This window comes from Phytophthora infestans, genomic scaffold (genome assembly GCF_000142945.1).
Source record: "Phytophthora infestans T30-4 supercont1.99 genomic scaffold, whole genome shotgun sequence".
NCBI classification, from domain to species: domain Eukaryota; phylum Oomycota; class Peronosporomycetes; order Peronosporales; family Peronosporaceae; genus Phytophthora; species Phytophthora infestans.
The window spans coordinates 226,367-236,542 of NW_003303660.1; the positions used below are offsets into that span (position 1 = coordinate 226,367).

The window sequence follows — 10,176 nt, forward strand, 5'->3', positions numbered from 1 at the left end:
TCGGGTTCTGAGCGTAATATTTGTGGCCCACACTGCGTGCAGAGTTTGAGATAAGGGGTTTTAAACCGTTTCGAAAATCGAATTGCTGATTGTAGGGTAAGCTTACATGTAGTCGAGTCAGAAACTGCAACCACCTACGTCATCGCCTTTTTCTCGGTTCATTGTCCACCAACGGAAGAGACGACAAGACGGCCGCACTGGACGTCCTCACTTGTCAATTCTACTCGAGCCCAGCATTCGACTACTTGTCGTACGTACCACCGTCCCTCCTGCCAAGATGAAGACTGCCTTCGTGTCCGCCGCTGTTCTCATCGCTGCTGCCGCCTACTCGAGCGCTGCCGACTGTGACATGGCCAAGATTGAGGGTTTACTCTACCCGAACGCCACTCAGGGTCTTGCGGACTGCGAGAACGCCACAGGCATCGACATCTTCGCAGTAGGCCAGTTTCCCACCACGGAGCAGGTCACGCAGCTCTCACGGAACGTCGACTGCGCCGACTACCTAAACCAGATCAATCAGGTGGCCAATGCTGAGATCCAGTGCAACGTAACGATTGAGGGTGTCCCCGTAAACTTTGGCAAACTCATCGCCGACTTCCTTACGGGCAAGACCGGCAACGAATCCGACTCTGGCAGTGGCTCCATCGAGATCCCGAGCGAGAGCGCATCCGGGTCGGTGGGTTCAGGCTCGGCCAACCTCGACAGCTCGGCCACCAACTCTGGATCGACTGCGGCATCCGACTCATCAGGCAGCAGCGGAGCGTCGAGTGCTCAGGCGTTCTCATTCATCGCCTATGGCATCGCCGCTGTGGCTGCAATGGCACTACAGTAAGCCGAGAATCGACGTGATAGTGTTCACGTAGTGTGTCTGGGGAAGCTGTTACTTGCAGTCGGGTTTACTTTTGCAATGAAAATGCCATACATGTACGTGATTCACCGAGGCTCTGCCTACAGAATTGTCGGCATTTTTATCTGGTAGGATTTAAGTGTAGCATGCTTCTTACAGCAGCAAACAAAGATTTAAAGTTGACAGCGACAGCCACTACGTCATGTAGTCTACATGAACTGCAATCAGAAGCGAAACAGTCTCGCAACAACATAAAGCAAGAAACGCTAAATTATAGGTTCTCGATTGCAAGTGTATTTTCGGTATGACATGACGTCTTGAGAGTCTTTGGCTCGCGATGAATCGTTTCGCTTTGTCTTCGTTCCAGCTAATATACAGTGTCCTCAGCAGCTTTTGGGCACAGACCCAAATTCTCAAAAACGGGGAATTTTGCGTCATTTCACTCCCGGCAGATATACCGAATGAGTAGTTTTTCGGTGCTGCACGGGAATACATGTACTACGTACACTCTTCCACGTCAAAAATAGTAGTTTCAGGCTTGTTCCTCAGCTGCAACCCGAAGCATGAAACGCCAAATTCTAGGTTCTCGATTGCAAGCGAATTTTCACCCGGAGTGTCGATGAAAAACCTCGAGAGCCAGAGAACCAGTTTAGGACAGAACATGCCAAACACATACATTTACTGGCAGTAAATTACTGCGTCAGCACACTTCTGTATAATTTTGACCTTCTGAGTGTCACAATAAGACATACAGGTAATCGACGATTAGAGGTCACAGCAGAAAAGTGACATTCGCTTGGCTGGCCCCTTCGCCGCCCCCGCGGCTCGCTACGCTCGCGATATAAACATCGAATGTCCTGGCGAGTGCAATGCACGGCTCGCTGGTGAGCTCGACGCTGGGCCCGCCTCGCACCCGCTTACCGTAGTTGGCGCCGCGGCAATGGCACCCACGTCGCCCAGCCCCGTGTGTGTTATCCCAGCGATGGGCCCTATTTTCTGCCAGTTTATTTATACATGTAGCAATGTTCGGACGTTTTACACATGCTCCCCACTCAGCACGGTCTCAAATTAACCTTTTTAACCTCGAGAACCAGGTTCTCGACGTTTTACCGGCTCGTGATAAATCGGGGGAACCTTGGTTCGTTTCGTCTTCGTTCCAGCTGAGGTTTGTTCGCTGCAAGCGAGATAATGTGATAATGTTAGATATGGCCATCTTGCTGAAGGAGGGCGAGGGCACCAGCCCATACAGAGCCGTTGCCTCGAGTGAAGCCAAGAATACCCGAGGGCAAGATTTCTCTGGACCAAAAGCCATGAACCTTCATAAGACAAGTTTCCAGCCTCTGACCTAGTAGTACGAATCAGCATCCTCGCAACAAAAAATGAAGGCCGCTGTCATGTCATCTCTCGCTGTTGCTGGCGCTATCGCCCTAGTCGCTCCCATGGCTCCTTGCGACCTGGAGAATATCGAAGCCACCCTTTTGAGCAACAGTACAATTGCAGCAGAAGTGAAGAGGTCAAAAGAGCAGTGCAAACAAGACACGGGGGTCGACATTTTCGCCATCACCGAGTTCCTAACAAACGCGACTGCGTCGGAATTCCAGCAAAGTAACAAAGGCTGCAACATTCTTATCAATCTCGTCAATGGCTACACCAATGTCAATACGCAATGCACTATCGTGGTCAATGGCACCGAGAAAGTCTATGGCAGATTAATTAGCGATTTTCTCGACGGTAAGACCGGTAATGAGACAGACTCGAGCAGTGATTCCGCCAGTGAAAGTACGAGTGCCTCCAGTTCAGCGTCTGAATCCGGAAGCAATTCAAGTTTGGCGTCGGCCTCTACCTCCGGCTCGTCAACTACGGCACTTTCTATCGTGACTTACGGTGCCATCGCCGCCATCGCCGTTGCACTACGCTAGACCAGCGGCCATGTACGCCAACGAAACATTCTTTAAAGGCCTTAAAGTCATTTACATGTAGCTGCAAAATTTTAGCAATACATTGATCTCACTGTCAATCCGTTTTTGCTTAGTTATTTATTAGTTGTCCTGCGAACTTTTCGCAGGCCACGGTAAATATCGTTTGGATAATATTAATAATATTACGACAGGAGGAAGTCGATGGCATGGCGACTATTAATAGGCTCCGGCGATATCACTTTCCCAGCATTTGGTCCGTCGTTTTCAATGTTCTTCACCGAAATGATGACATCAGCATCGCTGTCACCACAATCCGTCGCGCCCTCGCTTGTGCGAACGCTAGTGTCGTATTCAACCGGGCCTCGGTTATCCTCATTCGGTTTATAAATCCTGTCGTTATTGCCACCCTCATCCCCGAGTCTGCACTCGTCCGCTATCCGAGCCTGTTGCATCAACAGCACGATGTCCGAGACGCTGGCACCGGCTTGGACCAGGGCGTCCACGAATCCCACATCCGAGTCGTAGATGAGAATTTGACCCTGTGACGAGAACTGAAAGCGGTTCACACCATGGTAGACAACCTCACGGCCAATGAATTTGTTGACCAGCTCTTCGTTATCTGCAGCGTGTGGGAACACATTGACAAATGTCTCTCGGGAGAAGACCACGTGCAGATCTGAGCGCACCGTGACCAAGGGGTTCTCCTCATCTCCAGACACTTCAACACCGACGACCACGACGTTCATACGAGCGTGGTAGCTCGTGTACCGCACCCACTGATCCAGTAGCGACTCTGGGCCGCTGGCCTCGCCGAACTGTACTTCCGGATCCATGGCGTTTTCCAGAAACGCCCTTTGCTTCGTCTCGAATAAGTCGTCGGAGTTGCCATTTTCAATAGCCGTGAGCATCGCCGATCGCTTCTGACCGACGCCTCGAACCGACGGTATACCGCGTTCGAACAGTGCGAAATACTCACGAGCCAGACGCACAGGAGACCCGTTCATGCTGTTGCGACTACACAGCACTTTGTCGGCGCGAACGCTGCGCAGAAATCCGAGGTCAGCGACCTCCTGACGCAGCGAGTCCACAATTGTCATCAGGTCGTCCTCGTATTTCTTGCGACGCGCACGGAAGGCGCGGCCGCGTTCGCTATTGGTCTTAGACCGTTTCACGATTACCGCACACGAGGCGTCGTCGTCGTTTTCATGTTCTTCCTCTGGCTGCTGAGGACCGAGTTGGGGAGGGACTAGTCGCGCGTTGCTGCTGGTACCGCTGGACAGGCCGGAGTTCTTAAGACCACGCATCATGGCGTCCCAGAGCTGCGGGCGCGGCTGGCCTCCCACTTGGAAACGTGCGGCCGGTGCGAGGCGCTCGAAATGCAGCACGCGCGCGCCAACAAACTGCGAAGGATGGGAACCGGAACGGTGGCCATGCATTGCGAGGGCCCTGGCGCTTGTCGGACAAGTTGTCCAGCGTTAACGCAAATGCGCCTACGCTTCCTTGCGCACGCCTGATACACTTCGCAAAAATTCTATTTTTCACTGCGATGAAACGTTCTAATAGCCTCGCCAACTTGATAGTGCTGCGAGAACGGAGAATCAGAGGATGCGAGGATAGAGAGGATCTCAATCAAACACCTTGTTCGAGACAACGACTTAATAGAGTGAGCGCCAAAAGTGGTCACTGGTTACATGTATTGTATGGCGCTTGTAGCATAGTAGTCAAAGTGAAGCGTGCTGTCGCGGTAGCTGTACGAGCTCCATTAAGTATTTTATATTTCATGTGTTTATTAATTTTTAAAATAATTAAAAAAATATCACGCTTTGAAATTACACCTCGAGTTTGTAAAAATCCACGTTTTATACTGAGCAACGGATAGCGGTCGTCATGGCTTTACCTGGTCTCACGTAGTACAGTAATCTGCCTCAATTAGGAACACCCATAATATTGTAGCCGTCAAGGTTTTATGCGGCTAATAAAGAGTTGAAATACTATTCACAAGCATGGGATTCTGTAATCACGAATTTAGCTTTTAAATTGCATATGTATCAGGTGTTATTATTGAGGCAGAATACTGTACTTTGAGAAGTACATATTAGCACTGGAGCTAGAGGATATCGCTGCTCTATTCATACTACGGAGTACTACTACAGTGGTTACGGTAATGAATCTCATTGAAATTATTTTGTGTGGAGTAATTGTTTTATTTCACACAGCAATTGATCTCCGTGAGAGTATTAATGAACTCCTATTAAATAGTGTTTGGTAAAATAAATCTCATTGCTATTATTTTATGTAGCCCTGAAATTAATCTCACATCTACATGTCGGCATAAATTATACCTGAAGGTAAAGTTTCAGTTAGAACAGAGGGTTGGAATGTCACTGGACTGTACAGTACAGTGGCAGAGAGAATTATTTTAAAAGAACATCATGAAATGAAGTAGGCTTAGACACAAGTACATGCAATCATATAATTTAGAGCCACAGCCAATTGGTAAATAGAAACAGTGAAACTTTTCTTAAGTACGAACATCAGTGTTTACAGCCGAGCAACCAACGGATGCCAAATATTGGGTCAGAACATTCCACAGAACATACAGTACATCACCACAGATTTTTTTAAAGTACATATTATGTAGTAGTAGTACAGTATGGGTTGAACAGCATCAAATTGTGTTTTTTTTTTGCTGTACGTAGTACTACATGTAGAGCAAGTCTATATCATTTCATAGTAGTAACCGGCAAGGCATCCAATATATTTACTGGCAATCTAAATATGCTTACAGGCACGTAGCACCGAACGCTGGCTCGAGTTGCGTGTCGATGATCTTGTTTAGCAAAGAAAGCATTAGCTTCTGGGAGACGTCAAGGAACACACGGTAGTAGTCGCCTTTCTTGTTGAGCTTTTTGGCGGAGAAGTCGAGCAAGCTGTTCATGATCTGCGTGATAAACCGGCTCGAGTTGTGGAAGACGAAATCGATGTTGGTGATCCGATCCCAGCCCAGTGAGAGCGTGTTGACCTTGGCATCTCTGAAGTTTTTGTAGATGGACTTGGTCAAGGTCGTGAGGTCGCCACTCAGTGCTCCTGTCATGATGCTGGCCATTGTCAAGTTCTGGCATACAGACGTCAGGATGCCTGGAGCACACTCGAACAGGTTGGCCTCGATGTTAGTCACAATGTGGGGCTTGCTCACGGCGAGTGCCACGTCCACCGTAATGATCTGTGGCTGGCACTTGATCGGGTGTAGTAGGTCCACCCAGCAGATCTGATACCATTTGTGGTAGGGCATCGCTACTTCCACTGTAAGCGTCCCCTCGAGCGCAATGGTGCCCGTAAAGTCCGTACCCAGCTCTAGCGTGCTCACACCCGTGACGTTTACCGGCAGAGGGAAAATTGTTGTGATGCCGGATACATTGAGCCAGTTAATCGTGGGTGTCGTCTCGAATATGTAGCCAAGGAACGAGATGTTCTGCGTGGCCAATGTCTGGTTCTCAATGAGCATCGGGTCGCTTACGTACTGCTTGAGCACTGCCGGCGACGTCTTGACGATGTTCACCAGGTTGCCCAGCGCGATAAAGTCCGCCGTCGCAGTCTCGAAGTTCGCCAGCACACACGTGTTTTACACGGTAGCGGTCGTATAGGGGGCGGCAGTGGGGTCTTCAGTACCGGTAGGGATAACAGTGGGAATGCTTACGTTGGGGGCGACTGTGGGGGCTATCGTGGCGGGGCTTACCGCAATGGGCACACCGCCTCCATTTCCAGCGGAGGCGGCGCCGACGGCAGCGGCAATGGAAATGACGAATCCGCAGAACTTAGCCATTTCGCGTAATTGATCTGAGCTGGACAAAGCGGATTGGGTTATGCGGGGCCAGGCCTGGCCTCCAGACCTTCCCTCGGTGCTGCACGAGTTACGGATCCATCGACCAGATCGCTACACTTGCACCTTCATTTGCTGACGTGTTACAGTACCGGTACAGCCTGTACATGTAAGTACAGCCTGTACATGTACTACAGGTAACTGTTCACGTGGAATCCGACATTTCCCTTGCTCACTTGTGGCTGCCAATGCATTGGCGTCTGCAGGGCAGACGCCCTCAAAGAAAAGCAACTCAAAGATACATTCAGAGCAGTAATGCTGAGACCGCTACCCAGGTCAGGCTGGCCGTCAGGGCAGTGCTCAGTGGCCGCGGCTACCAAAATGGGTTAGAAAAGTCGCCTGTATCCATTTACCAGAATTTGAAAAAAGATTGTGAGGCTTGCCGATACAGTATTTCCCGGGTGGTTAAAATTAACCTTAATTAACCCTTTAAGACCTGAACTTTTCTTAGAGTCCCTATGGAGGTCTTCAGGGTTTATCATAAATACAGAAAATCGACCAATCGAGCTCACAGCTGCAGACACGTGGTAGACCCGTTTTGGCTACACAGAGGGGTGACATAGTGAGATGAGCAGCCAAGAAGAAAGCGACGACAACAGCTCAGACAGCAGCAGTGACATCTGTGGTCTGTGTGGCGGTACGCCGTGCGACTGGGATGCAATGCACGAGCTCCTAGTAGAGCGTGGTGACGAGCTATGCAACAATGTCGATGCCAGTGGCATGAAGAAGGTCCGGAAGGCTGTTTGCCAGCTCTACGTGTATCTCAAGTTCGGAAGTTTAGTGAAGACGCGTATGGTTCGGGTCCCCGAGTGTGTTATGCGAGAGATTCGAGCTCATTGGCATGATTGAAGCGAAAGGTAATATGTTATTGATGTAAGCGGAGGTTAGACTGCTGGGCTAATGCGTCTTCTCTTTCTGATACCAGACGCAGGTTCTCGGATGACCAGCTTAGGTAGCTCGAGATCGCACGGCTCGATAATACTGGTATTCTGTCTGTGCCTTGTTTTTGAGATTGGCATCCCGCTTGTTGTTAGGATTACAGCGCTCAGAGCATCCATCACGGCCGCGTTTTCGGACATCATGTGCTTGTAGTAAATTGCCATAAAGCACTCAACATGATACCCTCTCCGACACCGTGTACAAGCATATTTTACTCGGTTCTTGCCACCACGGATCGAGCAAAGAAGACACAGCAGCATTCCTCGGCTTCGGGTAAGCATGTGCTGCGACTGATCACTACCGACAATGTCTTCAATGGGCTCTCGATGATTCGCTCTGTGTCTGAGAGATTGCATATGCATGTGCTGAGCTGCCACAAGCAGATTGACTATCTCCTCCTTTGCTTCGCGTAAACTTTTGGGCGCCGATACCTCGACTTCATGATCATTGGCATTATCTGTAGCGGCGTGTCCATTGGCAGCAGCGATGATAGCCTGGTATATGGCATACGCATTGTGGATTGCCACGTCCAGCAACCAAGTGAAAATGCTCATTTGAAGTCGTTTCTCCCTTCGCCGAGTAGGATTAGTGCTACGAAGTTGGTCAAATCGATCCACCGCATTCATGTACTTGTTGTACGCGCATACAATGGCAGGTGCGCATACTTTAGATCGACGAAACACCTCCGTACCCGTCCATCGCTTTATAAATCCCATGCCATTGCAGCACATTTGTGCTTCACGTGACGAGCCATCTAGCACATTTATTGAGGGTGTCGCTGTGAGATCATTTGTGTAAAAAATCACGACTCGCTTGTCTCGAAAGACGATGTATCCCGCATTAGCTGAACGCTGTTGAGGAGGAACAAATGGTGTCTTTTGTGCCTTTTTCAATCCTTTTTCCCGTCTCTTGTGCTCTTTCTCTGCGGCCTTCACGTCACCAACAGCTTCCATGGCAGCAACAAGCTTCCAAGAACCCCGTTCAGCGTGTTGAAGAGCTAGAACTGCGGCTTCAACAGAGGATCGAGACAGACTATCTACGTAATTCAGTCTGCAGGTACCAATTACTCGCGTTTCACCTGTTGTCATCTCGAGTATGGGCTTAGCCAAACCATGACGTGTATAGTACGAATCCATCACGACTACACGCTTGCCACTAGGTGCTGGAAGCTGTTGATTTTGCCGAGCAAGCATTGCTACCCATAATGCGGTGGCTTTCTTGGAGTTCAATCCTCCTTCAGCGCAGCGTCCTGCTATAGGCCGTCGCATCTCAGGAAAAATCGCCGTATAGCGTTCCAAATGGCCCTCAACAGTGGTGTTTCCGCTGCCGTTGTCAAACAGTCCGTGTACATACAGTGTTTTCCAGTCTACAAGAGCGTAAAACCGTACTGCATACTTGTCTGGTTTAGAAGGAATAAACGTCCGCGCAGCTGATCGAGCTTTTGTCCGTATTGAACTTTCATCTAAAGCTGAAACACCATTTGGGACCGCCAATAAAGCACACTTCTTCAAAATGTTGTTAAGTATACTGCGGCAATGCCACAAAGGATCACGCTGTTTCACTTCCTCTGGCACCGTATCCGTTGGGTGCAGCGTAATCGCTGCTCGGATTCCAAGGAACAGGTCTCGTTGCATTGTCGACTGTAAAAGAGGGTGGCCATAGAGCTCATTTGTAGACCAATAATCCCGAAGACGGTTGAGAGGGCAGAGGCTTGTGGCAATCTCAAGGCCAATATACGCGTTCAGCTCCCGAAGTGTGATGTCTGGTGTACCGTTTTCACGAAGACGAGGGTTGATCCACTGCAGTAGTGTGCTGCGCAACTTACGTGTGAAGAACAGCGCAAATAGACCCAGTATGCCTTTTTCCCGGAATGCACGCATAGCCTTCTCCTCTTGGAGCAAGGTGATACCACCTTCAGCCTCCAGCCCATCAATGTAGCGCTGGCCAACTCGGAGAATGTCTGGGTCGACTCGAGGACCGATCATCGTGCCGCCGACTGCGCCATCATCCCTACCGACGCATTCAGCATCGTCGCCTTTGCTTTCTTCTTCTGTCGTTTTCATTTCCTTGTGACCCGTGGCGATCGTTCCCTTCAGGTTCCCATTCTGAAAGCAATAACTCGATGTCCATGTTACTCGTCAAGTCAGATCTTGAAATGCAAGAATGATTCTGATCGCGCAAGGGGGAAGGACGTCGCCCACCCTGGTCGTACCTTCGCGACACGTCTGATTGGCCTTCTAAGAGGTCCCGTGAGGGCTTCTGCCCGACTTGGCATCCCAACGTGACCTTTCGTATACTATTTTGCTCCAATAGATGCTCGTGATTTGCATTTTTAGAGGCCCTCGGAGGGTCTCTAAAACCTCAGGGCTTAAAGGGTTAATGAAGGAAGTGAGTACCTATTTTGCCCGACTGGCTAACCGACTATACAATTATACTCCCGAACGACAGAACCGGTAAATCACACAGAACCAAGGTCTGACACACAAACAATGTGATAGCACATACAATATGCGTGTGACACATCAATGTCACATCACACTACACAATCTATATGTGTACCACACTTGCATTGGCCAAAACACACCAATCTA

At 49.6% G+C, this 10,176-nt stretch overlaps 3 protein-coding genes across 3 annotated transcripts in view; 1 reads left to right on the forward strand and 2 right to left on the reverse strand.

The window, feature by feature from the left end:
• Window positions 1-1,076, forward strand: part of PITG_19604 (elicitin-like protein) — a gene marked incomplete at both ends in the record, with an annotated part of 2,043 nt that extends 967 nt beyond the window's left edge. Inside the window, one exon of the mRNA XM_002996881.1 lies at window positions 113-1,076. Within this exon, the coding sequence (XP_002996927.1) occupies window positions 113-832 (720 nt within the window). The remainder of the gene's footprint in view (window positions 1-112) is intronic.
• Window positions 1,077-3,174: 2,098 nt separating this feature from the next.
• On the reverse strand, window positions 3,175-4,073 carry PITG_19605 (uncharacterized protein; the record flags this gene model as incomplete). Its single annotated transcript, XM_002996882.1, has 4 exons — window positions 3,175-3,250; window positions 3,319-3,629; window positions 3,696-3,982; window positions 4,037-4,073. 4 exons carry the CDS (start codon window positions 4,071-4,073, stop codon window positions 3,175-3,177), a joined length of 711 nt encoding a protein of 236 aa, XP_002996928.1.
• Window positions 4,074-5,527: 1,454 nt separating this feature from the next.
• PITG_19606 (uncharacterized protein) lies at window positions 5,528-6,589 on the reverse strand (the record flags this gene model as incomplete). The annotated part of the gene is made up of 3 exons (XM_002996883.1): window positions 5,528-6,361; window positions 6,476-6,497; window positions 6,582-6,589. The coding sequence occupies 3 exons, from the start codon at window positions 6,587-6,589 to the stop codon at window positions 5,549-5,551; spliced, it is 843 nt and encodes a 280-aa protein (XP_002996929.1).
• Between the last annotated feature and the right edge of the window lie 3,587 nt (window positions 6,590-10,176).